At 59.6% G+C, this 26,190-nt stretch overlaps 10 protein-coding genes across 10 annotated transcripts in view; 3 read left to right on the top strand and 7 right to left on the bottom strand.

The window, feature by feature from the left end:
• DSM5745_08687 (Polyketide synthase) overlaps positions 1-7,861 on the bottom strand; it is a gene marked incomplete at both ends in the record, with an annotated part of 8,987 nt that extends 1,126 nt beyond the window's left edge. The window contains 5 exons of the mRNA XM_026750703.1: positions 10-410; positions 488-1,194; positions 1,242-7,059; positions 7,116-7,373; positions 7,432-7,861. Of these exons, the coding sequence (XP_026600716.1) occupies positions 10-410; positions 488-1,194; positions 1,242-7,059; positions 7,116-7,373; positions 7,432-7,861 (7,614 nt within the window). The remainder of the gene's footprint in view (positions 1-9; positions 411-487; positions 1,195-1,241; positions 7,060-7,115; positions 7,374-7,431) is intronic.
• A 655-nt stretch (positions 7,862-8,516) lies between these two features.
• Positions 8,517-9,842, bottom strand: DSM5745_08686 (zinc-binding alcohol dehydrogenase family protein; the record flags this gene model as incomplete). The annotated part of the gene is made up of 2 exons (XM_026750702.1): positions 8,517-9,048; positions 9,145-9,842. 2 exons carry the CDS (start codon positions 9,840-9,842, stop codon positions 8,517-8,519), a joined length of 1,230 nt encoding a protein of 409 aa, XP_026600715.1.
• A 334-nt stretch (positions 9,843-10,176) lies between these two features.
• Positions 10,177-11,157, top strand: DSM5745_08685 (uncharacterized protein; the record flags this gene model as incomplete). Its single annotated transcript, XM_026750701.1, has 2 exons — positions 10,177-10,231; positions 10,289-11,157. The coding sequence occupies 2 exons, from the start codon at positions 10,177-10,179 to the stop codon at positions 11,155-11,157; spliced, it is 924 nt and encodes a 307-aa protein (XP_026600714.1).
• Positions 11,158-11,684: 527 nt separating this feature from the next.
• DSM5745_08684 (uncharacterized protein) lies at positions 11,685-13,489 on the bottom strand (the record flags this gene model as incomplete). Its single annotated transcript, XM_026750700.1, has 3 exons — positions 11,685-12,933; positions 12,983-13,183; positions 13,233-13,489. The coding sequence occupies 3 exons, from the start codon at positions 13,487-13,489 to the stop codon at positions 11,685-11,687; spliced, it is 1,707 nt and encodes a 568-aa protein (XP_026600713.1).
• Positions 13,490-14,270: 781 nt separating this feature from the next.
• Positions 14,271-15,581, bottom strand: DSM5745_08683 (Zn(II)2Cys6 transcription factor domain-containing protein; the record flags this gene model as incomplete). The annotated part of the gene is made up of 1 exon (XM_026750699.1): positions 14,271-15,581. One exon carries the CDS (start codon positions 15,579-15,581, stop codon positions 14,271-14,273), a length of 1,311 nt encoding a protein of 436 aa, XP_026600712.1.
• Positions 15,582-16,024: 443 nt separating this feature from the next.
• DSM5745_08682 (cytochrome P450) lies at positions 16,025-17,677 on the bottom strand (the record flags this gene model as incomplete). Its single annotated transcript, XM_026750698.1, has 4 exons — positions 16,025-16,181; positions 16,252-16,373; positions 16,477-17,601; positions 17,654-17,677. The coding sequence occupies 4 exons, from the start codon at positions 17,675-17,677 to the stop codon at positions 16,025-16,027; spliced, it is 1,428 nt and encodes a 475-aa protein (XP_026600711.1).
• A 320-nt stretch (positions 17,678-17,997) lies between these two features.
• DSM5745_08681 (cytochrome P450) lies at positions 17,998-19,751 on the top strand (the record flags this gene model as incomplete). Its single annotated transcript, XM_026750697.1, has 3 exons — positions 17,998-18,209; positions 18,270-19,465; positions 19,516-19,751. 3 exons carry the CDS (start codon positions 17,998-18,000, stop codon positions 19,749-19,751), a joined length of 1,644 nt encoding a protein of 547 aa, XP_026600710.1.
• Positions 19,752-20,139: 388 nt separating this feature from the next.
• Positions 20,140-21,102, top strand: DSM5745_08680 (uncharacterized protein; the record flags this gene model as incomplete). The annotated part of the gene is made up of 1 exon (XM_026750696.1): positions 20,140-21,102. The coding sequence occupies one exon, from the start codon at positions 20,140-20,142 to the stop codon at positions 21,100-21,102; it is 963 nt and encodes a 320-aa protein (XP_026600709.1).
• A 354-nt stretch (positions 21,103-21,456) lies between these two features.
• Positions 21,457-23,133, bottom strand: DSM5745_08679 (uncharacterized protein; the record flags this gene model as incomplete). Its single annotated transcript, XM_026750695.1, has 1 exon — positions 21,457-23,133. One exon carries the CDS (start codon positions 23,131-23,133, stop codon positions 21,457-21,459), a length of 1,677 nt encoding a protein of 558 aa, XP_026600708.1.
• A 1,385-nt stretch (positions 23,134-24,518) lies between these two features.
• On the bottom strand, positions 24,519-25,518 carry DSM5745_08678 (Fe-S cluster assembly protein dre2; the record flags this gene model as incomplete). The annotated part of the gene is made up of 2 exons (XM_026750694.1): positions 24,519-24,826; positions 24,876-25,518. The coding sequence occupies 2 exons, from the start codon at positions 25,516-25,518 to the stop codon at positions 24,519-24,521; spliced, it is 951 nt and encodes a 316-aa protein (XP_026600707.1).
• Between the last annotated feature and the right edge of the window lie 672 nt (positions 25,519-26,190).

Below are 26,190 nucleotides of genomic sequence, written 5' to 3'. Positions count from 1 at the left end.
CTTTTGCACGCGCGAGGGGGGCCGGGTCAGGGCAGGCGTGGTGGGGGCTGTGTTGGAGGAGGAGGAGGAGGAGGAGTCGAGGGAGTCGTCACCGCCAGAGGAGCTGGCTCGTTCAACATCATTCTCGCTTGCACCTGCATTCTCCTCCTCGCGCTTCGGCGAATCACCGCCCAGTTCTGGGATCAGGGCGGGAGGAAGCTGGGTGGCGACCAGCTCGGCCAGCTCGGCCATGGTGTCGTTGCCCATGATCTTCAGCACGGGGATGCTGACCTCGAAGTTCTTGAGGAACCACGAGCGGATGTCAACAGAGATGAGCGAGTCGAGTCCGATGTCACGGCTGCGCACGGCCATCAGGTCCTCGTCGGCGGTGCTCATCTGCAGCACGTTCCGTAGCTGGGCGGCAAATGTCCCTATTATCCATGGATATGTTTAGCTCGCGTAATTGCAAAGAACAAGGAGAGTTAGCAGGACAGGATATGGTTCATACGTTTGACAACACCCAACACCGCCCCCGCAGACTTGCAGCCCACCAACTGATCCCTGATTGAAACCGCAGCCTCGCCCCCCGACGCCGCACCGCTCTCCTGCGTTTGATGGATGACAAACGCCGAAAATGTAGGGTTGGCCTGCCATCTAGGCGCATTCGGGCCCCGGGCTGCAGGAATATCCAGCAGACCCGTGATCAGTTCGGCTTCGTCACCCGAGTCCGGACGGCCGGCGTCAATGCCCTCGGCGAAGAGCTGGTGGTAGTCCTGCTCGGACAGATGCATCAGCGCCATTTTGGAGACGGTCAGGTCGAGCGCCTTGCTGGACTCGCGCTCCATGTAACCGGCGCCAATGATGGCGCCGATGTCGATGGCAATGGCGGCGAGGCCACGCTTTCGGCGTTGGGCGGCAAGCGCGGTCATGAAGGTGTTGGCTGCAGAGTAGTTGGCTTGACCGAGATTGCCGATGACGCAGTTGATCGAGGAGAAGAGAATGAAGAAGTCGAGGGGCTCGTTGGCGAAGATGCGGTCCAGGTGGATGCTCCCATAGACCTTTGGCCGGAAGACATCGCTCATCTGTTGAAAGGACATGTTTTGGATCGAGACGTCGCGGAGGACCATGGCCCCGTTGAGCACTCCCGAGATTGGAGGGAGAGTGTCCCTGATGACTGCGTGGGTCTTGCGGAGGGCTGGCTCGTTGGTCACGTCACTGTCCTGCGTTAGAATTGCACATGAAGCTGAGCACGGAAACTTTACCATGGGAAGATCTTGACGGTGACGCCGTTGCGCGCGTGCCCCTCAATCCACTTGGGAGAAATGTTGGGATTGCGGCTGGTCAGGGCCAGATGTCTGGCGCCGCGCTCGATCATCCAGTCACACAGGGAGATGCCCAGTGCGCCGGAGAGCCCACACATCCAGTAGGTCCTGTCTCCCTTGAAGAAGGTCACCGAGTCCAAGCGACTGATGCGCACGGGGTAGGTGCTCGATCGAGTCCAGTCAAGGACAACGGTAGGGTTCTCCAGGGTTGCACCCTGCAGGAGCTCGTCGACACCGACGGTCTCAGTTTGGCCTGCTGTCTCATCTCCACTCTGCACCCCGTCCACGACACGTTGTAGGAGCTGTCCCAGGATTCCCGCAGATGCATCGCTGGTAGCACTCTCCCAACCCGTGGGAGCGTACAGCGTCGTCGCATCATCAGTTCTGCAGTGACGGGGCAGACAAGATCGGACTGTGGCGGCGTTTTCCGACTCCTCCGAGCCGAGGGCCACAAAACAGGCAGTATTGAAGGGAATGAGCGGGGCGAGCTCTGCATGGGTCATGTACGGCTCTAGGATGATCGCTGACTCCCCGGCAGGGGGCTCCAGCGTCGAATCTTTCAGGAACACGGCTTGCACTCCCTTACGATCCGCCTGGTTGGCAATGGCCTGGGCCACCAGCTTCGGAGCGTTGTGCACGACCACCGCGGCGTCACCGACAATGGGCTCGATAATGGCTGTGGCGACCAGAGACGCTGCGCATTCGGTCAGGAGCTGCGCGTCTGATAGCCCCGACAAAGGGCGCACCACCGCAGCCTCCCTCAGAACCTCGACGACGGACTGCATAGAGGGCAGCAACGCCAAATATTGGCCGTGGGTCTCAACATCGCGGCCCAACACAAGGAACCTGTGTCCCTGGGGCGTCCGCAGAGCCGAGAGGACGGCATGGCTGACCTGCAGCTTACGGTGGGAAGCTGCGTCGGCAGGGATCTTCCACCTGGAGACCTCGTGCAGCGTCCACCCTTCGCCGTCTCGCTGCAGGACCGAGGGGTGGCTGGTGACATCCAGGTTTTTGGTGATGGGGCGACGCGCAGCGTTGTACCGGTCATTCCGCGCCGCAACGGGCCGCAAACGCGGAGCCAGCTCCTCTCCCTGTGCGTCGACCGCAATCTCCGGCTCCAGAGCCCACAGAAGGTTGTCGCTTTCAGTCTCACCGAGCCCGCTTAGCGCCTGGAACCTCAATATCATCTCGGGCATGTGTCGGTGGTCGAAGCGTGCTACATCAGCGACGTCAACGTTCTGGAACCGCAGGCCCGGAATCTCATGCACGGCTGTTCTTGCGAAGCCGACGGTCATGTTGGTGAAGGGCTCCTCGGCCAGGCGCCCGCTGGTGACCCAGAAGAGCTTGACGTTCGGCGCGAAAATGCTTTTGAAGGCCAGGAACTCGTCCGCCGTGATGTCCTTGAATACCGGCTTGTCCAGCTCCGTCAGACAGACCACCAGCGAGTCAGGATCGAGGACGCGGGTGTCCACCTGCGCGAGCGTCTTAAACACATGTAGTTGCAGCGCCTTGTCCTGCAAACTGCTCTTAACGGCCGAGACCAGTGGAAGTGTTGCTGCCGTGCTGCCACCAACCAGGACTAGGTTACTGATCGGCGCCTGTTCAGAGGCCTGGGTGCTCAGCGGCTCGCGTAGGAAATTGACCTTGTCGTCGACGGCCTGCGCCGCAAAGACAGTCATGCCAATGACGTCCTCAAACCCCTTGGGCGCCGTCGAATCAATGCCTGCAAACCCGCTGGCGCGCAGCAAGCGCTCCCACTCGGCCGTCGACACAAATGGCGACAGCGGCCGTCCATTCTCAACGCCCAGCCACCACCCAGGCAGCGGGCCAAAGATGAACCCCCCCGTCCCATGTGGCTGCCCGTTGTTGCTTCCATCCGCGACCACAAGAAACCCACCGGGCTTGACAAGCTTGCGGATGTTCCGCATCGTCACCTCCAGGTCCGGCGTGGCATGGATCACCAGCGAGGCAACGACCACATCATACCCGCCCTCCGCATATCCCTGCGCCACAGGATCCTGTCCACAGTCTAGCGTTTTGAAGACCATGCGATCCTTGTACTGGGCAAACACCTCAGCCCCCTTTTCGAAGAATCCACTCGACACATCGGTAAACGTGTATCGCAGGAAGTTATCCCCCAAATGCCGCAGGATGCGCTTCGTTGCACCACCCGTGCCAGCCCCGATCTCCAGGATACTAAGATGCGGATACCGCGCAGCGAGCTGCGCGATCGTCCGGCTCATCCAAAGCCCCGACTGCAGGAACCCAAACCCCTTCTCGTAGTACTCGTCGAGCACATTGTTAACGCGGAACTCCTCCAGCATGTTCGTCTCGCCCTTGAACACCCGCGGCATCTGCTCGCCGACCAGGTGCATCACACGCACGTCCGAGAGCTCTGCAAAGGCCACTGTTGCGCGCAGCATCTCCTCCTTCGTGTCGCGCAGCCACTCCTTCCGCGCCCAGCGGTGTTTTCCCGATTCAACCAGGCCCGTGATATGGCGCGCGTACCTTAGGTAGTGGCTCGTCGGGCTGGTCGTGCGCAGCGGCGAATCCTGGGGAACCTGGAGATCGAACTGTCGCAGGTAGTAGGTTGAGATGCGCTCGAGCGCCATGAGGATCTCCTCATGGTGCTTGCTGACAACGGTATCCACGGCTGCGAGGTCGCCGTCCAAACGCGTTGGGACCCAGTGGTACTTGGAAAACACCTTGCGGTCGCTACCGGCCGTACTGGCGCCGAGCGGGACGAGCTCGACGCCCTCTAGCTGCACGGCTGCGTGTGTTGAGTTGGCCGTGTACAGGCTCACGTCGCCCAGGAAGCCCGCTGACTGCCGGCCGGCTAGGGTGGAGTCGGCGACCATGTCCGCCATGGAGGCGCAGCGGGCCGGGTTGACGCGGATGCACCCGATGCGCGTGGGTAGGTGCATTGTTAGCAGCTGGTCGTCGTCGGGGTAGCTGTAGGCGAGGATGAGGGATTGGATTGCGCCGTCCATTTCGGCTGGGTGGACGAGGAGCGGGTGGCCGAAGGCGTCGCGGTCTGCAGGCTTGATGTTGCAGATGGATTTGCCGAGTTTACGCCGGAGGGAAGATAGGGACTGGAAGGGGCCTGCGAAGCCGTAGCCGAGCGTCGCCAGGAAGGTGTAGAAGCGCTCTGGGTCGACGGCGATGGTGTGTGGCGGGACGGGGGCTCGCGAGGCGAGGGTTGCGTCCGAGGGCTGGCCGAGGGTCATGTCGAGCTCCGCCTGGGCAACCAGCACCATTTCATCAGGCCGCAGGCCGGCTGAGTAGGTGAACTGGGCGCGTACGCGGTTGCTGCCGCTGGCGCGGATGTCGGATAGACAGGTGACGACGTCAATGCCGGCGTCGTCCTGACTGAAGGTCAGGGCCTGATGGATGACGAAGTTCCGCAGCTGGATGAGGCGGATATCGCGGTCGGCTGCGAGCACCATGGCGGCTTCGAGAGCCGTGCAGATGTATCCGGCGGCCGGGAAGACGGTCTGGCTCTGGACCTGGTGGCCCGAGAGCCAGGGGAGCTCGCTTGACCGGAGGAGCTGGCCCCAGCTCATACGCTGCTGCAAGCTCTCCGGCAGCTGTGCGCCTAGCAGCGAATTCCACGGAGCCGTCGTGCTGCGCAGTTTGGCCGATGCCCGGGTCTCGTGGCGATAGGACTCTTCGTGGTTCCACTGGTACGCCGGCAGTCCCTTGAGCACGGCCCGTGGCCTCTTGACCTCGCTCACAGCCCGGTCATAGTCTTGCAAGGCGAGGGCTTGATGGCCTAACTGGGTCCACAGAAAGCCCAAGCTCGAGGCGGTGGCTGTGACGGCGTCAATGCCCCGGGACAGGACGCCCGAGTAGGGCATGCTTTTCTCCAGAACCTCCTGGATAGTCTGGCTGCTGGGACCCTTCAGAGCAGGATGCGGGCCGACTTCAATTGCGATGTCAAACTCGCCAGTCTCCAGGGTGGTCTTGAGTGCCTGGTAGAAGAGCACCGGCCGCACCATGTTCTCCGCCCAATATTCAGCGCTGAGCGCCATGTCGGGCGTGACCTGGCGCCCGTAGACACTCGACACCCAGGTAATCTGGTTATCCTTGGGCTCGACGGCCCGAACACCTGCGGCGCGCATGGCTTTCACGTATGGATCCGCTCCTTGCCGCATATGATGCGAGTGGTAGGCGCGGTCGACCTTGAGTTTGCGGTTGAAGGTCTGCTCGTCGTCCAGGACAGTCTTGACCTCGTCGATAGCATCCGAGTCTCCGGAGAGAGTTACGCTCGAAGACGAGTTCACGGCTGCAACAACCACACGTCCCTTCAGGGCCTCGTCGTCGCACAGTGCTGCCGCATCTTCTTCCGACATGCCGGCTGCCAGCATTGCCCCCTGCATGGCGTTGGGATTCTCGCGGAGAACCTGTGAGAGCAGATGGCCTCGGAAATAGGCCACGCAGATGGCATCACGGGCTGTTAGGTAGCCAGCCGCGTACGCAGCGGCAATGTCGCCAGAGGAGTGGCCGACCACGGCGTCGAAGTTGACGCCAGCGAGCCGCAGGAGATCCACCAGCAAGATCTGCACCGCCGTGGCCAGCGAGGAGAAGGCGCCCTGCATGACACGCGAGGACTCTGCCGCTGCGAAAAGCTCCTCCTCCAAGGACCAGTCTGGTCGGAGCTCCTTGGGCAGTTGATCGAGGTGGCCTTGCAGCTGGCGGATAATTCCCCGTGCTGTGCCGGACTTCTCAATCAGCTCAGCTGCCATTCGCGGATATTGCGCTCCTTGGCCGGTGAAGACAGCCAGGAGCTTGCGCCGCTTGCCTGCGGATGGGGCGGAGAATCTCACGCCGAGCTCCTCGATCTTTGTGCCGTCCAGCTCTGCGCGGATCCTGGATGTCAGGTCATCCGCGGTAGTGGCCGCAAATGTTATGCGGTAGGCAAATGTCGAGCGACGGCTGTGCAGCGTGTATGCCAGGTCAACGAGGGAAGTGGAGGGGTTAGCCTGCAGGTAGTCGGCGTGGGCTGACAAACTGGAGGCCAATGACTGGCGCGAGAGGGCCGAGAAGACAAATGGGACAACCGGCCCCTGGGCATCGGACGTCGAGTGGGAGCAACGGCCGGGGGCAGAGTCATAGCTTTCGAGGATGGCATGAGCATTGGCACCGCCAAACCCGAAACTGTTCACACTGGCTCGTCGTGGCTGGCCCGGCGCGAGTTGCGGCCACGGCCTGCCCTGCTGCAGAATCTGGAGGTTCCTGGTGAACGGGGCGACGCGGTCGCTGAGGTTGTTCAGGAGCATGTTGGGAGGCACGGTGGCGTGCTGCAGGGCCAGAGATGCCTTCATCAGGGCGGCCACGCCGGCAGTGCCTTCTGTGTGGCCGAGGATGGTCTTTATGGAGCCGACATAAAGGGGTTCGCCATCACGTTTCAGCGCGTATCCGTCGCCGAAAAATGCCCGGGCGATGGCTTCGGCTTCGATGGGGTCTCCGGCTGGGGTACCTGTGCCGTGGGCCTCGAAGAACTGAGGGCGATCCGAGGCCTTCTCCAGGCTGAGGCCGGCCTTGTGATATGTACTGCGGATTAGGGCCTGCTGTGCAGTGGCACTTGGCATGGTAATGCCGGTTGTAGCTCCATCTTGGTTGAGTCCAGTCTCTCGGATGATGCATTCAATATCATCGCCGTCTGCAATTGCTGCACTCAGCGTCTTGAGCACGACGGCGGCGACACCATCACCACGGGCGTAGCCATTGGCATCTTTGTCCCACATCTTGCTGCGGCCTGGTTATTCTGCGGTCAGCGTTCGGACGCAGTTCTGGTGAGGGCCGGGGACTAACCATCGGGCGACAGCATCTTGAGCTTGCTTTCCACAACATAGTTCTCTGGTCCCAAGCACAGGTTCGAGCCGCAGGCAAGAGCAACACGCGACTCGCCAGAGCGCAGCGACTGCACTGCCAAGTGGACGGCAACCAGGCTGGACGAGCAGGCCGTATCAAGGGTAATAGAAGGGCCGTGCCAGTCAAAGAAGTAGGAGATGCGGTTGGACATGATGCTGCGTCCGATGCCGGTTGCGGTGTACGTGGGCGCTGTGTTCACTGCAGCCCGTCACTCAGTCAGTCCACTTCTCATTCAACGCCACGGCAGTCTGCTTACAATCCCGAATCAGGTTGGCTTCATAGTCGGAGCACATGACGCCAACATAGACGGCCGTGTCGCTCCCCCGCAGGCCGTCAATGGTCAACCCAGCCGACTCCAGCCCCTCGTAGACGGTCTCCATCAGAAGCCGCTGCTGCGGGTCAATGGCCTTGGCCTCGACAGGTTTGATGCCGAAGAACTCGGTGTCAAAGGTGGTCACATCGTCGTCGAGGAGGTAGGAGTGGCGGATGTTGCTGTGTCCGTGGTAGGCCGGGTTTGGGTGGTAGTAGGCCTCGGCGTTGAACCGAGAGTTGGGAATCTCGCTGCGCACATCACGGGGTTTGCTCAGGAGCTCCCAGAGCTTGGACGAGGAGGTCGTTCCGCCGGCGAAGCGGCATGCACTGCCGACCAGGGCAATTGGCTCGTTGATGGGCGAGGTTCGTGTCATCATGGATCGTAGCAGGATGTTGAAGGGAATGCTGAAGCTGATGTCTTCACAACTGTGCATTCCAATCCATTGTATAACACATATATGATCATGCATGATGTCCGTTGAAGGGTCCATCGCCGCCGAGCCTCCGAAGATTGCCCGACTTGTGAGGAATCGGGAATTACGTGCATTGGCAGTAGCTTGATGTTGGAGCATACCCCTGTTCGGCCATGATGGCCTCCGTGCCGATCCTCCCGATCATCTGAGCGAGAGTTGGAGACGGGGTTGGAGACGGGGTTGGAGACGGAGTTTCGAGCTGAGCGAGCCAGCCCGGCGACGCGACTCGGAGATTCCTGCAGGTGAGGAGTGTCAGCCAGAGGTGCAGCACACACTTGCCATCACCTGGACGATAGCTGAGCCTCTACCTACTGAAATGCCATATTGCCGAACACAACTCCTCCATTCATTCTTCCAAGTTCAAGGTTAAGGCCATGTTGGTGGATCTAGGGGTAGGAGTTGGTGACGAGGGTGAACTTGTGGGATTTAGAGAGTAAGAGTTGACTATCGCGAGAGCTACGCTAGGCACCTAAGGCGACACAAGGTCACCTGACACGTGCCAAGACCTCGACCATAGCAGTAATACAGTACGGTACGGTACGGTACAATAACACTTCTAAACCGGAATCCTCACAACGAGCTTCTGGCCCCTGACCTCGCCCTTTCTCAACATCTCCAACCCGCTCACAATCCCTTCAAACCCGCCTTCCACCTCCCTCACCGGATGCGCCCTAATCCTCCCCGTCTCCATCAACACCTCCATCTCCCTCGCCCACACCATCCCAATATCCATCAGCCGCTGGCTCCTCGGCCTCGTATACGTCGACTCTCCGAGATCCATATCAACCCCCAACACCTGAAACCCCATCACCTCCTTCACGCGGACGGCGCGCCGGGTGCGCCACGCGGCAGGGCACTCCTCGAGACAGGCGTAGCGGCCGCCCGTGCGCGCCAGCGCAGAGAAGCAGATCGGCACGGACTCGATGTCGGTGATGCAGTCGAGGACGTGGCGGATGGGCCTTTCGGTCAGGGATTTGATGGTGCCCACGCAGTCCTTGGAGGTGTAGCTGGCTGTTGCGGCGGCGCCGTAGCTCCTGGCGAGCGCGAAGGAGCGCTCGGATGCGACTGCTAGCGGGGTGTATCCCATTCTGGGGATTGGGGTGAGTATGGTAGAGGAATCCACTGCGATGGGGCTGGGGCTGGGGCCTTTGTGCTCGCGTGCGTGGTTCGTGGGGCTGACTTACAAGGTTAGGAGTTGGCAGGCGAGGGTGCCTGACGCTGTGCCGCCGCCGTAGACGAGCACTGGGTCTCTTGTCTTATGGGTGGGCTGCGTTGGGAGGCCCTCTAGTGCCAGGGCGTCGGGGTCGGAGAAGGCCAGGCACAGGGTGGACCAGCCCACGCCCAGGGAGGCGGCCTCGAAGTCGGTCCAGGCGTCGGGGACCTTGACGAGGAGGCGGGAGTCGGCGACGAGCCACTGGGCGAAGGAGCCGTTGTTGCGGTGCGCCGGATTATACGCGAAGAGGGCGCCGCAGACTCTGGTGCCGGCGGGGAAGCGAGGCACGGTGTGGCCGTCTGGTGATGGCTCGACCAGGCCGCAGAAGTCACAGCCTGCGACGCCGCCGGGCATGTTGAGGTGGGTGATCATCTTGTGGTCGTTAGGGTTCAGCGCCACGGCCAGGACGCGGACGAGCACATGGTGCTCGGTTGGGGCTTTGGGGATGGGGGTTTCATGGTTGATGGTGAGGGGCAGGTCGATGCCGGAGGCGAGGGGGGTCTGGACGAGGGCGGTTTGCAGTGCTGGGAGGGACATGGCGACGAGGGCAGGCGGACGGGCAGCATGGTGCGAGCTGATGCAGTAAGACTGACGATAAGTAGGTCTGACGTCTGCCTTGACATCGGCATCGACCAGGAGGGTCCGGTCGGACAATAATCGCACGGGCATTAGGGCAAGCAGACAGTCCACCTGCACAGCCGGAGCTTGCCCTGTGCAGACAGACACCCTTTGTGCAGGGGCTGCGATCCTCCAATCCTCCGGCCCACCGTTGGCCTGTTCGGCATGGCTGCAACCGGTCGCGCATTGGCTTGCTCGCAAAGCTGTTCCTCCCATTGGCCCCCGGCCCTTTCTCACGCATGCCCTCCCAGGGCTCGCTCGGAGATAACCACCCTCGGAGCTTCCATCTCCGGCAACAGCCCGTGGTATAAAACATCAGACCAGACAGGATGCAGAAGCAAGAGACCCAGAACCAGCACGATCAAGCATCATCAATACCGACACCATGAACCCCGTCAACACCAAGCCGTACCACCTCCCCGCCGACGCCACCTGGCTGGGTAAGTGACTGCTGGACAACCCCTCCGCACCATCAAGATAACTAACAACCCACCCAGTCACCGGCTGCTCCAGCGGCATCGGCCGCGAGATCGCCATCCTAGTCGCCAGCAACCCCAAGCAGCGCCTCATCGCCACGGCCCGCAACCCCTCCACCCTCTCCTACCTCCCCGAGACCCCCAACATCCTCAAGGTCGCCCTAGACGTCGACTCGCCGGCCTCGGTGGACGCCGCCTTCGCCGCCGCAGCCACCCACTTCGGGCCCACCTTCACGCTCGACGTGGTCGTCAACAACGCCGGCTACTCGCTCGCCGGCGACACCGAAGCCGTCAGCGAGGCCGAGATGCACGCACAGCTGGAAACCAACTTCTTCGGCCTGGTGCGCGTGACGCTGCGCGCGCTGGCACTCATGCGGCAGGCCCAGCCGCGCGGGGGTCTCATCTTCAACATCTCCTCGCTCGCCGGCGTATGCGGGTTCCCGGGACACGCCTTCTACCACGCCAGCAAGTGGGCGGTGGAGGGGTGGACGGAGTCGGTCGCGCGCGAGATGCACCCGGACTGGAACATCAGCTTCTGCCTCGTCGAGCCGGCGGCCGTCAAGACGAACTTCGAGACCAGCAGCAAGAAGGTCATTACGCCGCACCCGGCGTATGCGGACGCGGGCATGCCCTCGCGCATGCTGGATGCCTTTGTCGAGCAGAATCTTGCGAGCGGCGCTGGGCTTGACGCGGCGGATTTGGCGCACTTGCTGGTCCGGATTGCGTCGCGCGGCGAGAAGGTGCCGATCTTTTTGCCTGTTAGTGCGACGGCGACGGCGCTGGTTACCGGGGCGCTGCGCGCGAGGTTGGCGGTGGTGGAGGAGGTGAGGGAGTTGAGTGCCGTGGACAAGGACAAGGCGCAGTTTGATTTGGAGGGGCTTTCGAAGTAGGGAGGACCAGGTGGTGCGCTTGTCAGTTTGACGCTGGGCTTTTGTGTCATGAGATTTAGTTGTGTTCAGTTTGGAGAGATACGAAGATGATTGCATTGCTTTGTGGATCTGAAGGCAGTCTGTAGGATTTAGCTATCCTTGATATTCAGTTATATCACGTTATGGTAGTACTGCCCATGCATTATGAGCCTGCTCTGGATCGGTCTGGTCTGATCCTTGCTGGAGTAGGGGGTATATATGGCACTAGATAAACGGTTTATCGTAAGCCTCGATGCTAAGTACATATGCAAAGTCTGCATTGAATATGTATTCCTCAGCTGCATCAAGCAGTGACTATGGTCAACTCCCCGGGAAGCCTGGTCGCATGCAGGGATAGGACAGCTGCTCACATGCAAACACCAGTACTGTATAATTGCACTATCTAATCTCCTACTGACCCATCATCGCCACCAGCCACCAGTCCCATACCACCTCGTCCATCCACAAACCACCCCTAACCAGAGTACCTTCTCAAACCCCGTCCACACTCAGGCAGTACACAACCTTCCCGCCGCATCAACAGTATAATAATCACTGCCCGGAGTAAAACGCGCATAGAACAAATGGCCCGGGTCATATTTCCGCTTCAACCCCAAGAGCGCCGCATAATTCTCCGCATAGAGCTGCCCCTTCCAATCCCCCCGATACTGCGCATCGATCTCATTCAGATAGCTCCCGCCCGTCGGTGTCGCAGCCTCCAGCCCCGGAATCAGCGTGCCGACCAGGTACCCCTTGCGCGCCTGCATCTCGCTCCACTCGACGTCCCAGTCCCAGTAGCTGACGATGTTGCAGTTCGCAACCGCCCCGCGCCACTTGGAGTACACCGCGTTGGGCGCCGTGCGCGGCGTCCCCGCGACATTGAGCGCGTGGCACCCGATCTCCCAGTGCTCGGCGTCCGTGAAGGCTTTCAGGGCGTCGAGCACGCCGGCGAGCTGCGTGGTGTTCTGCACGGCGGTGCGCGGGATCAGGCGGCTTGTCAGCTGGATGTTGGCTGGGTCGACGTTCAGCCCGGAGGCGATCTGCGTGGTGAAGTAGGTGTGGTAGGATGGGTAGGAGACCGGGGCGAAGGTGTAGTTGATGGCGTGGGCGTCGAGGGCGTCGAGGAAGGGCGTCAGCAGGGTGTGGACCTGCGGGGCGGTTTTGTTGGGCGCCGTCAGGCCCAGCGAGGCGAAGCCCGTGGCTGCCATGACGAAGTCCCAGGTGTTGGGGCCCTCGTCGACAAAGGCCGGCAGGAAGGTCCAGAGGGCTTCCATGGCGAGCCGGTAGTTTGGGTCTGTGGCGTTGATGGTCAGCGCGGCGCTGCCGATGGGGCCCTCCGGGAAGATCTTGGTCGTCATGCTGAGCACGACGGCGAGGTTGCCTGCGCCGCCGCCGGTGAGGGCCCAGTAGAGGTCTGGGTTGGCGGTGGGCGAGGCGACGAGGTGCTCGCCGGCGGCGGTGATGACTTCCCATTCGAGGACGGCGTCGGCGGCCATGCCGTAGAGGCCGTTTAGGAGGCTGTGGCCGCCGCCGGAGGTGTAGCCGCCTGCGAGGCCGACGGAGGGGCAGGTGCCGCCCAGCATGCGGTAGCCGGCGCCGGCGACGGTGGTGTAGGCGTTGCCGGCGACGACGCCGGCGCCCAGCTTGGCCGCGGGGCCGGTGTAGTGGCTGCTGGTGTAGGTGGGGAGGATCTCGGTGGTGTTCAGGTTGTGCATCCAGAGGGAGAGGGAGCCCTTTCCAGTGGATTTACCGGCGAAGCTGGGAGGTGTATTAGCTAGAGTATACTCAGGGTATGGCTGGGACGCACTCGTGACCAGTGTTCTTGATGACCAGGCGCACGTTGTGTTGGCGCGCAAACTCGAGGCCTGCCACGACATCGCTGGCGCCGGTGACCTTGATCGAGTAGCTGGCGTAGTTGTCCAGCACACAGGGGCGGTACTCGGAAGTGAAGGGGTCGCAACTCTGGTTCTGGAAATAGGGGTTCATCACCTCGGCGGGGGCATCGATGCTGGCAAGGTCAGTGCAACGCCAATCTTGACTGGATTGCGTAGGCTTACAAGGTGGTCGAGTCGGTCCACGCGCTCTGGACCGCGGCACAGGCGTCAGCATTGAATGCTCCGATGGGCCCGTTGTGGCAGACACTCGGCAAGGGCACAGTAGCAATCAGACGGCCGTCGACTGTGCTGTTCAGCTTGTGCCATTGAGACGCAGAGGGCCAGTCGTTGTCGCCGGGGACAGGCTTGCAGGTGCTTGTGGCAGAGACCAGGACCAGGAACAGAGAAGGCGAAGCGAGAGTCCACAGGAGGCGGGCCATGGCTGCGAATGATGATGGATCTGGAGTCGAGTTGATGATGCAGACAGAGCCCCTGGGGTGCAGCTCCTTTTATCACTGGCCATCTCGCAACCGGCCTTGGGGGCGAAGCAAAACTCCCGAGCCTGGCGCAGCCTGTGTTCTAGTAAGAGCCAGTATTACCCGACCAGGATATGAGGAATGTTGGAAGAAGACCGTTGTGAGAAATTCCCGAATGTTGGGCCTGTCGAGTGCTGACCAGGGGCTGCAAGGGATCTCAGACGATCGCCTGATCTCGCAGCCCATGTGCTCGGGACCGCAGACACCGAGAAGAAGGAACCATCACCTCACGGAGGCTCCGAGGACTCAGGAGCGAGGCTTGTGTTCAGCCGCAGCAACAGCAGTCAGCACTGTCGACGAGCATGAGACGCAACCAACGAGACCGGCACGGGCTTCCGAGTTGGACTCCCAGGCAGTGGGTCCTTCTCATATCATCCTCATCAAGTGTTATCTGCTCGTTGGCTCTTCCAGCACGCTAACAAGCAGTATAAACAGCAGGGAGAATAAGGCAGCCTCCGTACCTAGTCTGAAAACAAACTACCATAGCACCAGCCCTGGAATCGTCACGACAAGCTATGTCCGTTGGTCCAGTATCAGCACGGAGACGAACCCATCTAGATGCCATTCTACTATACGAATCCCTAGCGCCAGTAACCAGAACCAGACATGTCAAGCGATACAATGGCAGCGGGACATACATAACGTATTCCCCTCGTCACAGTCCAATGACAAGGACACTACAGTATCACAGCCCCAGCGCCCGCCTTCTCTTCTCCCTCAACGCTGCCACCACACCCATCACCCCCGACCCAACCCCGATATGACCTCCAGCTCGCTCCCCCTCAACCTGCACCAGTGCCATACAAAGCGCCTGGCCGCCTGGCCGTCCAAAGAGCCCAGCGTTGTGCCCTGGACCAACCCCCGGGGGTGACCGCCCGCCCTCGCACACCCTCAGCACTTCAGGAAGCCCCAGGCAGGTCTCGATGGGCTGCAGCTGGCTGTTCAGCAGCGAGATGAGGAGATTTGCGGGGAGGGTTGGGGCGAGGGGCACGGGGAGGCCGCCGAGGGCGAGGACGGGGGCAGCGGTGTCGGGGGCGGCGGCGTGTGTTGCGGCGGCGGCGAGGAACTGGGCGAGGAGAGCGTCGTAGATGGAGACGAGGAGGATGTAGCAGGAGAGTGCGGTCAGGAGGTCTGGCGTTGTTGGCGTTGTGGTCGTGGTTGCGGCTGTGGTGTCGAGGGGATGCAGGGTATGGAGCAGGGAGAGGAACTCGGCGGCGTGGGTGGTCACGGTTGCTAGCGGGTTGGACTTAGGCGAGGAGAGCGATGCAGAGGTCGAGGTAGAAGCGCGGTGGGTGGTGTCAGTGTGTGGCTCGGGGGCCGTCTTGAGGCCCGAGCGGGGTGGGATGTCTGGGTGGACGCAGGTGACGCGGAAGACCTCGGCCAGATCGCACTGGGTGGATTGGACGAGGGCGAGCTCGTGGGAGAGCGTCTGGTGCAGGCGCAAGAAACGCTGGTGGTGTTTGTGTGGCGGCGACGGGGTGGACGGGGTGGAGCGGTGGTCGAGGAGGGGTGAATGGTGGTCTAGGATGGGGGTCGGTGAGCGGTCGCCGCTGTAGGCGAGGCCGTCTGGGAGGTAGTCGGGCAAGAACACCAGGGAAGAGTCGTAGGGGAGGTCGTAGGGGATGTTGTAGGGGATGTCGAGGGCGGCAATGGGAAAGTTGTCCACATCCACATCCACATCCGCCTCCACGTCCGGACTGGGCAGGGCAGCAGGAGACGACGCAGCGGCCGCTCTCACGGGCCGGCCGGGCCGCCTGGAGGAGCTCGTCACACACTCGGCCTGCGAGCGCACGCACCGCAGGCAGGCATCGCCCGGGTGGCCAGGGACACGCATGCAGCCCAGCTTCTGTGTCCGACAGCGGTCGCAGGCCGAGCGCTTGCCTGCAGATGTGCGCGGCGGAAGTTGCGTATAGTCAGCCATGACTGCGACTTCTTCTGCTGCTGCTGCTGCTGCTTTGCAGACCTGCCGGAAGGGCCTAAATACCCCCAGCTGCATGCTGAGGCTTATCGGAGGGGCACAGTGGACTGGAGGCAGCAACCGGGCTGTCCTCAGCTCGAGTGCTAGCGCGGATCCTCCAGTGCACTAGCAAGGCTTGTCTCGGAGGAGTGGACCTTCTGCCCTGTGATTGTGAATCTGTCAGACTGTCACTGATCGCGTCTCGACCCCTCCTGTGGCCTTTATTGGCGATGCCGTCTGATCCATGCCTAGGCCTGCAGTCTTCACTGACTATCAAGGACTACATGACTCGCAGCCCATACCATCGGCAGGGAAGTTGGAGACGTCTAATCTACCAGGTAGCAGTCGGAGATACTGACAGTGTCGGAGGTTGTGATTCCTGATGCAGAGATACGTCATGGGATGGTCTCGAAAAAGAGTTCAGTGGGAATAACTGAAGCTTTTATCTCCAAGAAGTTCCTTGCTACCGTTGAGAGACTACACTAGACCATCATCGCCCGAGCCGACACCATGAGCGGCCGCTTCTCCCACACATTAAACACCTTCTGCTCACTCCATCCGACCGACTCGGGGCACAGCCTTAGCTCCAGGTTCCTAATCACCTTGGCCAGGATAAGACGCATTTCGTGGTAGGCGAGACTGCATTGCTTCGCGTTAGTACGGAGTACCAAGGCCACGAACCAGGAGATCGAGATGGGCAACTACATACTTCCTTCCTAGGCAGTTGCGCGGCCCAAACGAGAACGGCTGCAGCGCCTTCCGGTGGTCGCCCGCGTACTCCTCGCTGCCTGTCCAGCGCTCGGGGACAAACTGGTCTGGGTTCTTAAAGTACTGCGGGCTTCGGTAGGTCGCCCACTGCGCTACGGAGACTGCTGTCTGGTGCAGGGCTGTCATTGATCTGACTCTGGATGGTTGGAACAGGTTCTCGCCTTACCTTGCCCGGGACTCGCTCCCCGTTGATCATCTTGCCCTCGGCGGGAACCAGCCGTGGAAGGCCGACGGGGACGGGGGGATACATGCGCAGCCCCTCTTCGATGCACGCGTTTAGGTAAGGCAACGCTGCCAGTCGGGAGATGGTCATCTCGCCGTCGCCGCCTGGGAACGCGGTCTCGATCTCGCTGCGCAGGATCGCCAGCTTGTCCGGGTTCGTGAGCAGGTAGTAAGTCAGTCCCGAGAGGAGGGTGGCCGTCGTCTCCGTGCCGGCGATCATGAAGATCTGCGAGTTGGTGTACATTTCTTCAACGGTCAGACGCGCCCTGCCCTTGTCCTCGTTGTCGACCTCGCGTCTCAAAATCAACCCCCAGATGTCGGGTCGGGCGTCCTTCTTTGCCAGGCGCCGGTCGACTCGCTCGATGCAGTTCTGGAAGTTCTGCATCTGCTCGCGCTGCAGCGACTTGGGGATCAAAAGGTGCGTGACCAGCGGCATGAGGAGGGGGAAGTAGCGGCCCAGCCGGAACAGAACCACCGACTTGACCGTCGCAAAGACCACTTTGATCCAGGGGATATACTCGGGGGACCCCTCCAGGAGCCCCAGCGGCTCGCCGAAGGTCAGGTCGCCCATGATGTCGAATGTGGTGAAGTTGAGGACCTCGAGGAGATCGAAGGGGCGGCCGCTGGTCTGGCGGAGGTTCTGCACCAACAGGTCGGCGTAGTGCCGGATGGTGGGCTCCTGCTCCTTGAGCAGGCGGTCGGAGAAGCCGTGCGAGAAGTTGCGGCGGAAGCGCGGGTGGGTGTCGTCGTCGGCGTTGAGGATGTCCTGGGCGTTGCCAAAGGTACTGTAGAAGCGAGGGTCTTTCTGCGTGGTTCTTCTGTCGCCGGTCGTGTGGCCGTAGATCTCGGCCCAGCCGTCTCGAGTCGTGTAGCTGAGCTCGTCGGGGGCAACGCGCACCACCTCGCCGTAACGCTCGTGCAGCTGCTTGATCCAGAAGATGGTGTCGCCTCTGACAGTGTGCCACATGTAGGGGATCCTGGATACACGCGCGATGAAGGGGCCGGGGTATTTTCGGAGCGGATCCGTCCATATCTGATGAAGGAGGCCCAGGGCGACGGTGCTCATGGCCTATCCATGCGCCTTAGACTAGGTGTCATTGCATAGGGGGTAGGGTACGCACTAAAGCCACGGCCCCAACCCACATTGAGTCTGTCGATGACATGGCTAAACGGGTTCAGTGGTGGTTCCGGCAATCCTCCTGAATCATGCAGCAGTCGCAGACCCGGGCTAAATAGAGTATGCTCGGGGAGTGAGGCGATCCCAAGCAAAGCCAACTCCGACAACCAGCCTAAACTGAAATTCCCGAAGTCATGTCCGCATCCAATCGGTAATTTCGTGCAACAGCCACGCAGGGGTACCATCCGAATCGTCCGAGCCAGCACGAGCCAGGACCATGCTGCAACTAGTCTACATAAAGAACTAGCCAGGCAGACGGTGTCGTCCAGCCAACCCGTCCACGTCAGGATGAACGCCCTGGGGACCCAGCTCGCGTCGTTATACCGTCCAGATACTTGGGCGGCACCGCTGTCTGCCATAGGACTATGCCTTGCATTGAGTCTCATTCTTTCACGATGGAGTGGCCCCAGAGAGAAGACCCCGCCGTTCCTGAATGGGCCCATCGTAAAGAACACCTACCAATACATGACGAACATGGAAGGCTTCCTTGAGCGAATCGCGTAAGCCTGCCACTGCCACCGCTGAACCCCAGCCCCGTTGACAGCGTCTGTTCTCTGTAGCGCGGCGACCAAAAGCAGCAAAGTCATCCAGTTCCGGCTGGGGCTCAAGAAGATCTACATGGTCTCCGGGGAGAAGAACATCCACGACATCAACCAGCCCTCGAACAGCATCAGCCCGGACATCTTCTTCCTACAGGTCATGGGCAACGTCTGGGGCGCGACAAGCGCGGAGCTGGCTAAATTCGCACAGGACAAGTCCGGGCGCCGCAAGAAGCCCATCCCAGGCTACGAGCCCAAACCAGGCCAGCCGCGTCTCTGGCACGACCAGCACCACGTCTTCTCCGAGTACCTCCTGCGCGCCGAGCGGGCCAATCTTCTAGCCGACAAGTACTACCAGATCTTCTCCGAGCGCCTGAACAAGCACCCTGTAGGCCAGTGGGCCGAAGTCGGACTGGCCCAGTTCTTCGAGAGGGAAATGGCCGACGCCGCCCTGGAGGCGTTCATGGGCCCGCATCTTGTGCGTCTTAACCCGGGGTTCTGGGATACCATGTGGGAGTTTGCGCACCTCGCGCCGCAGCTGATGTGGGGGCTGCCCAAGTGGATGAACCGCAAGCCGTGGCAGGTGCGCGATCGGTTCCACGCCATGTGTCGCCGCTGGCTTGACTTCGCCGCCGGCGAGTGGGACAGAAACGGGCCCGACGCCAACGCAGACGCAGAGTGGGAGCCGTGCTATGGGTCGCGGATGGCGCGGGAGCTGATCCGGTGGGCGTCGAGCAGCCTTTCCATCGAGACAGCGGCTGGGATGGTGGCGACCATCGTCTTCGCGACGAACGCCAACTCCGTGCCCATGTGCACCTGGGCCATGATGGAGATCATCGCAGACCCGGAGCTGCACCGCGCCGTGCGCGACGAGTGTCTCGCCGCTAGCAATGCCGACCCAGTAACGGGGGCCCGCACCTTCAACGCCCAGAAACTCCTCTCCATGCCCCTGCTGCAGTCACTGTATGTCGAGACGCTGCGGCTGCACATCTCAATCAACATCACCCGCGAGGTCACCCAGCCCATCACGCTTGACGGGTACAGGCTGTCCGCGGGTTCATTCATCCAAGCGCCCAGCCAGATCGGGCACTACGACGAGGTGTGGAGCGCCCCCGGGCACCCGGCGACGGAGTTCTGGGCAGGGCGGAATCTAAAGCATGAGAATGGCAAGACCGAGTTCACGATGGCCGGGCACAGCAGCTCGTTCTTACCCTACGGTGCGTCTCAATGACCCTATTCCTTGACCGTGGCCGTTACTAACAGCAAGGCTCATATGCATCAGGCGGCGGCCCATCTATCTGCCCCGGCCGTGTCTTTGCCAAGCAGGAGATCCTCATAACGCTAGCGACACTGCTGACCCGGTTCGACATTGAAATAGTCGCGTGGGTGAGTCCAGATGGAACCAAGTCCGACCGTCGCGCTCAGAACTCGAGGGAATATATCGGGGCCGTGGGGATACCGCCCGACCGAGAGTTGAAGGTCCGCTGGAAGAGGCTCTGGTAGCATCCTTGGTTGTATGCTAGCAATGCTGATGATTACATGAATAAATGAAGCGGGGTAGAGACTGGATGTCGTACTATATGATCTGGGTCAGATGCTGCTGGTGAGAACGGCGGAAGGGCACTCTTCTTAAGCCTTCGTTTGTATCTGTGGGCAGATGCAAGAGAGGAACTCCGTTAGCAAACAAAAAGAAAGCAAATCCGAGTTGATGCAGTGAGGTCTTGGCGCGGGCAACCTTGGGAAACTCAAGGTCGCTCGTTCGAACCTCTTTGTGGTGCCATTTTCTTTTCCTTTCCTCTTTCCTCTTCAACAAGGCCCCTTCTTTTCGCAGTACTAGAGTCAAATCGCTGCGATCCCGGGGTAATTCCAGAAACCTAACGCCGCGGTCACCATGGTTTTCTTCTCCATGTCCAGAAAGGGCAATGGATACATCTTCCACTCTAGATCAGCCTCATGTTTATCCCCCTGGATCCAGAAAACACGGCTCTCAACACTCCCCAATCCCATCAGCACCACCCAACCCAAACTCATCGACACCATGCCAAAACTCAAAGACCTCCTCTCCCACCTTAATGAATCCCTCCCAAACAACCCCCCCTCGCTGTACATCGACCTCGAAGGCCGCGCCCTCTCGCGCCACGGCTCAATCTCAATAATGCAGATCTTCCACCTCCCGCTCGACCAGATCTACCTGGTTGACGTCCACACCCTGGGAGCCGCCGCATTCACAACGCCAGCGGACTCCAAGACGGACACAAACCAAGCTCAACCAGGTCCACAGCCATGCACATTAAGCTTGAAGAGTATACTCGAGTCCCCCTCAGTCGAAAAAGCCTTCTTCGACGTCCGCGCCGACTCAGACGCCCTCTACGCCCAATACGGCATCTACCTCGCCGGCATCCAAGACATCCAGCTCATGGAGCTCGCAGCGCGCACACACGACCGCACCCTGCTGTGGGGACTTGGCAAATGCATACTCCGCGACGCGGGCCTTTCAACTTCCGGCGCTGGGATCCTGCGCCGTATCAAGAGGAGAGGTCTTAGGCTTTCCACGCCGGAACGCGGTGGCTCGTATGATGTTTTCAATGAGCGCCCTATGAGCCAGGGGATGATTGACTACTGTGCTCTGGATGTGGGTGTTTTGCCGAGGCTGTGGGGGGTTTATAGTAGGAGGCTTCGGGGCAAGAGGGGGGCGGTCTGGAGGGAGAGGATTCGGGAGGAGACGAGGAGGCGCGTGGATGTTTGTTTTGATGTTGGCCGGGATGGGGGGGCGAGGGATCAGAGGGCGGGCGGGGTGTTTGCGCCGGCTTCGTTTCGGGAGGGAGGTGAGGGGGCTGGGACTGATGGAGGATGAGTTTGGCTGGGACTGGGTTGTGGGGGTGTCTTCTAGTTCCTTTGGCGCCTTAGTTCTAGATCTAGAGTTTGTAAGTCGGGTGTTTTCTGTGGATTCCTGGTAGGGGTCGGACTACCAAAACTTGTGCCCGCGGGTTCGGGCTTCTATTATTCGTGTCATCTAGGCTCGATGAGCTCTTTGTAGTGAGGCATGAAGTATACTTTTCAGGGAAAGGGACTTCGAGATGGCATATATGTTTCATTTTACAATACTAGATACTAGAGATTATTGATCGTAAAACTAGACGCATTAAGGGGAGGATTAACATTATTCAAGTTGAACAAGGCAAAGCAACAACACCATATCAGTTCACGGTTAGATAACCATAATCACACCACCGAGGACCATCGCGCCGAGAAGGGAAGATCTGAGCGCGTTCGTGGCCGCGGCACCAGTGAACTCCGGGGCGTCGGGGCTCGTACTGGTAGTGGTAGGAACCTCAGATCCGGGTTCAGGCTCGGTCTCGTCAGAGTCTCCGCCAGTAGGTTCTGGAGACTCAGGGCTTGTGTCGGTCTCGGTGGGGGACTCGGGCTCAGGCTCACCTGAGTCTCCACCGGTGGGTGCTGGGGAGACTCCGGTTGGTGAGGTCGTGGGAATAAGGGTTGTGGAGCTGGAGTCGGTTGGTTCTAAGGTTGGAGGCTTTGTGTGTTCGTGACCGGGTGGTTCGGTTTCGGATGTCTCGGTCTTGGTTGGCTCGGGCTCATCGCTAGTTGAGGTATGTGTCTTCGTGTGCTCGGGCTCATCAGTAGTCGACGTATGTGTCTTTGTGGGCTCGGGCTGATCAGCAGTCGACGTATGTGTCATGGTTGGCTCAGGTTCATCAGTCGTTGACGTATGCGTCTTCGTTGGCTCAGGCTCATCGGTCGTTGATGTATGCGTCTTCGTGGGCTCGGGAGTTTCGGGAGTTTCGGTCTCACATGGAGTGCTAGTTGGCTCCGGGGTCTCAGTCTCGCATGGAGTGCTAGTTGGCTCCGGGGTCTCAGTCTCGCATGGAGTGCTAGTTGGCTCCGGGGTCTCGGTATCGCATGGAGTACTTGTCGGCTCGGGGGTTTCGGTCTCGCATGGGGTGCTGGTGGGCTCGGGGGTCTCGGTCTCACAAGGAGTAGTGGTTGGCTCTGGAGGCTCGGTCTCACAAGGAGTAGTGGTTGGCTCAGGGGTCTCGGTCTCGCAAGGAGTAGTGGTAGACGACGGAGGAGGGGTCTCAGTATCCGTTTCGCAGGGCTCAGACGTAGTCGAGGTGCTAGTAGGGGGAGTGGTTGTGGTTTCAGTTGTGCTTGTGGTGTCCGTCGTCGTGCTGGTGTGGGTGGTGGTCTGCGTAGTTTCGGTGGTCGACGTGGTCTCGCTGGTGGAGGTGGTTTCAGTGGTCGAGGATGTCTCAGTAGTCGACGTGCTAGTGGAGGTGGCCGTGGTTGAAGTACTCGTAGACGTAGGGTTCGCCACATCCGCATAAGCATCAATGCCCCTCTGGATGCTCGTCCGAATACCCGCCGAGAGCTCGTTAGCAACATCCTCCAGCGCAGCGGGAACCTTGCTGCTCAAAGCCTCTGCAAATGCATTGGCAGCAGTCAACTGCGCCGTCAGCTGCGCATAGACGCTTGGTCCCGAGCCGGCAGCAACAACAAGATCTTTCTTAGCAATGAGCGCCGAAATTGTCGTGTCCACATTGCTGGTCAGATCTAGGATCGGGGTGACGAGGTCCAAGGCTTCGGTGTTTGTGAGAGTCTCACTGGCGAGGACGATGTCCGTGCCCTCGTTGATAGCAGTGACGAGTAGGTTTGACGTCTCCTCGATTGCGGAGGTGTCGCCGCCGGAGTATGCGGCGATGTCGGAGCCCAGAGCGAGGATCTGAGTGTTGATATCGGCGACCTTACTAACGATTGCAGCGGCATCGCGTTGAATCAAGGTTGGCTGACGGATAACCTTTGTAGGCGTAGCGACGGTTGTTGTTAGGGCTAAGAAGCCGGCTAACAGAGCGGTTGGTTTGAATTTCATAGTTATACGGTGATAAACAAGCTGAGAAGCGAGTGAACAGATAGGCTCTGGTAACTAAGGGCCGAAAACGAGAGTGGATGTGCCAGCGATGTTTCACGAAAAAGCTCTTCGAAGGCTGAAGCAGATGCTTATAAACCGGCAAGGTGTAAAGTAGGAAAGCACATGCCGGTGACCATGACACCATATTCCCCTCGCTTCTCCAGAGGTTCCCTGTATGTCATTTCGTTTAGGCGAACGCTAGTCGAACACGCAGATCGATGACTGGACACATTTCAGCCCTGGTTCGACTAGATCCAGAGTTGGGCCGCATCTCCGGTGGGAAGAAGGCCAAATCGAACTGTGAGGACTGTTGCACAGACACACGTTCAAAGGAACAACGTTGCTCTAATCCATTCTGGGCAACGACTGCGAAAATTGAGGCTTGTTCTGCCAGTAAATGCCAGGAACTTCCGAAAAGCTGGGGTAAGACCCTGCATCAATCTAAAATAGATGAAGTCACACGGTTCTGATTCGAGGAAGTTGGCATCCCGCGCTTTAGTGTCTTGAACCTACCTCCACAACTTGAATGAATCTTAGAATTGGCCAGCCACACTCGCGGGGTTCTGAGACATTCTGTATCCGGTCGTCCCGATGAATGGACTCGGCGTCGACCAGGTGATTTAGGCGGTGCATCGTTCATCACCGGCTAGTCGAGGGGTTCAGACTGTAGTTCTCAAGTTCAACCTAATTGGGCCAGTGTCAGACCGATTACGGCGAGAGACGAACGGGGTTTCAAGTTGACTTTGACGCAGAAGTTGAACGGCGTAGTCGCAGTGGTATTCCCCGCGTTCAGTCCGGTGACCTGGGGTCGCAGGAGGGTACTAGGACGGTAGAGATTCGGAGATTAGCCAAAAAGTCGAGCAGCGCCGCGGCGTTCGTGGAGTAGGATTAATCGACCTGGGGAGGGTACGGTAATATAATCTGGGGTGGATGCACGGATACGAGCCGAGGCTGCAGTTCTGGCATCTTAGCACAAACGGCTCATCCCCGACAGGGCGCTCGAGGCTAGTGCCCACCACCACGGTCGACAGATGTTGGCAATCTAACAAAGTCAGTCAGCGTCCTTCTCCCAAGTTCCAGTTACGGTTCTTCCAAGGAGATTTTCAAGATTTTCTCAATAGCAGTGCAAAACCAAGAGCAATGAAAGAAACATAAAACGTTATATCATTATCTAAAATACCCAAAATCAAATCCCCAATGTCAATGGCCAGCAAGCGAATCATGATTTTGTCTAAGCGCAACTCAAATCAAAGCGGACGCCATGGAAGCAAACTCCACAAACCCCAATGCGAATCCCCCGCCGTAAACCAACACATGCATGCCGTAAGTGGACCCAGCTCGACTCCTCAAAGCTGGGCAACGTCATTCAAGATCTGAACCTCCTGGCCCGGCTTGAAGGCCGGAAGACCAATGAAGGGACAGCCGTCGCATCGGAAGGCATCGCCAAGGGCGCAGTTACCGCAGGAACCGGTCTTGCCTTGAACTGTGAAGTCAAGTTCGTTCAGATCGTCCGTCTCGAGCTTCATGACGTTGAGGTTCTTGTCTGCTTGCTCGCGACGTTCCTTGTCCTCGGCTTCAATCTGGGCGGCGAGACCGCAGGTGCAGTCCTTGCAGGCGCGACGTCGCTTTCCGGCTTTGGGTTGGCACTCTGGAGCTGGAGGGGGTTAGTCTGAGCATTGATATGACGGTAACGCGGTACTCACGTGGAACAATGGGCCTCTTGAGGTCCTCGGCCGACAGAAGGGTATCCTCATCTATCAACTCATCATCATTCAGATCGTTATCCTCGGAACTGATGATAGGAGGGGGCTGTACAGCCGGGGCCGGAGCTGGAGCTGGGGCAGAAGCAGCGGTAGTCTTCTTCTTCCTGCCCAGTCTCAACGGCACCGCAGCCCCATTGCTAACATCCATCTTCTCAAACCCATTGTCTTTCTTCACTAGTCCCGCAAGCACAGCCTCTCGCTCCTCGGCCTCTCCAAAGAAGTTATCTTCCGTCTGCAACTTCGCACCACCCTTCATAGCCGGAATGACTGCCGCATAGACCTCACGCTTGAGCAGCTGAAGCGCCTCGGACCGCCTCGTGCCATCTGAGTCTGTGAGGACAAGAACGAGATCGTATGTGCTTGTAGGGAGGGAGACGAAGCCTGCCGATACGCGGTCGAGCATCTGCAGGTCTGTCGTGTTGCGGTCGTAGGTTGTGAAGAGTGTGCGAAGTTTGTCTTCTTGGGTGGCGATTGAGGGGGGTGCGAGCAGGAGGGTTCGTTTGCCGCTGTCGGCGGACTTTGAGGGAGCGGGTGTCATGTCGAAGTCGGGGGTTGTGTCGATGCTCACGAAGGATGGCGCCATTGTGGCTGTCTATCGTCTATGCGGTCGGATATGGGGTCAATCAGTGATTTTCTGCCTCGAGGCAGACGAAGTCAAAGGTCCTTGACTCGGATTGCGAAGGGAAGATAAGCGCCTGGTATTGAAGGAAGTGAGACGAGGTCTCCAACGGAATAAATCAGAGGGAGGGAGGAGGAAGCAGTCGAGCAAAGAGTCAGAGATCTCCAATTGACGCTCCGCGGCGTTTGGTCAGCGGAATTCTTATCAATCAGCGTTGGAGGGGCAAACCCGTCCACGTGATCCGCGGAGAAGCAGGGCCTTGTATTGCCTCGTTCTGCTCGCGAAAATAAGGCGCCAATTTGTATTTGTCGCTTCCGATAGCCAATCGTCATCAGCACAATTTAATTCTTGATTACCGGCTCATGGTAAAACGGAAACAGTCGGCTCGCGCCCGATACCGGATTCCCTGTTTTCAAGTCACTTAAAACATATCTATTACTAATCTACCTGTCCCCCACTCTTCGCCGCGTTCGGTCGGATCCGTGATGTCACAAGGACACCGACAGTTTGACACTTGAGGTCCATGGAACGCCGCGAAGTCGGACTTTCCTTGCCCTAAACTACACAAGTTCTACTAAGTATGTAGTTGATATTCAACAAGAGCATATGGTTCCCTTGCGGGTTGAGTGCAGACAA

This window comes from Aspergillus mulundensis (genome assembly GCF_003369625.1).
Source record: "Aspergillus mulundensis strain DSM 5745 chromosome Unknown scaffold_10, whole genome shotgun sequence".
Classification (NCBI taxonomy): domain Eukaryota; kingdom Fungi; phylum Ascomycota; class Eurotiomycetes; order Eurotiales; family Aspergillaceae; genus Aspergillus; species Aspergillus mulundensis.
The sequence above is the reverse complement of the archived record's forward strand: the minus strand, read 5'-3'. Positions and strand labels throughout refer to the sequence as shown.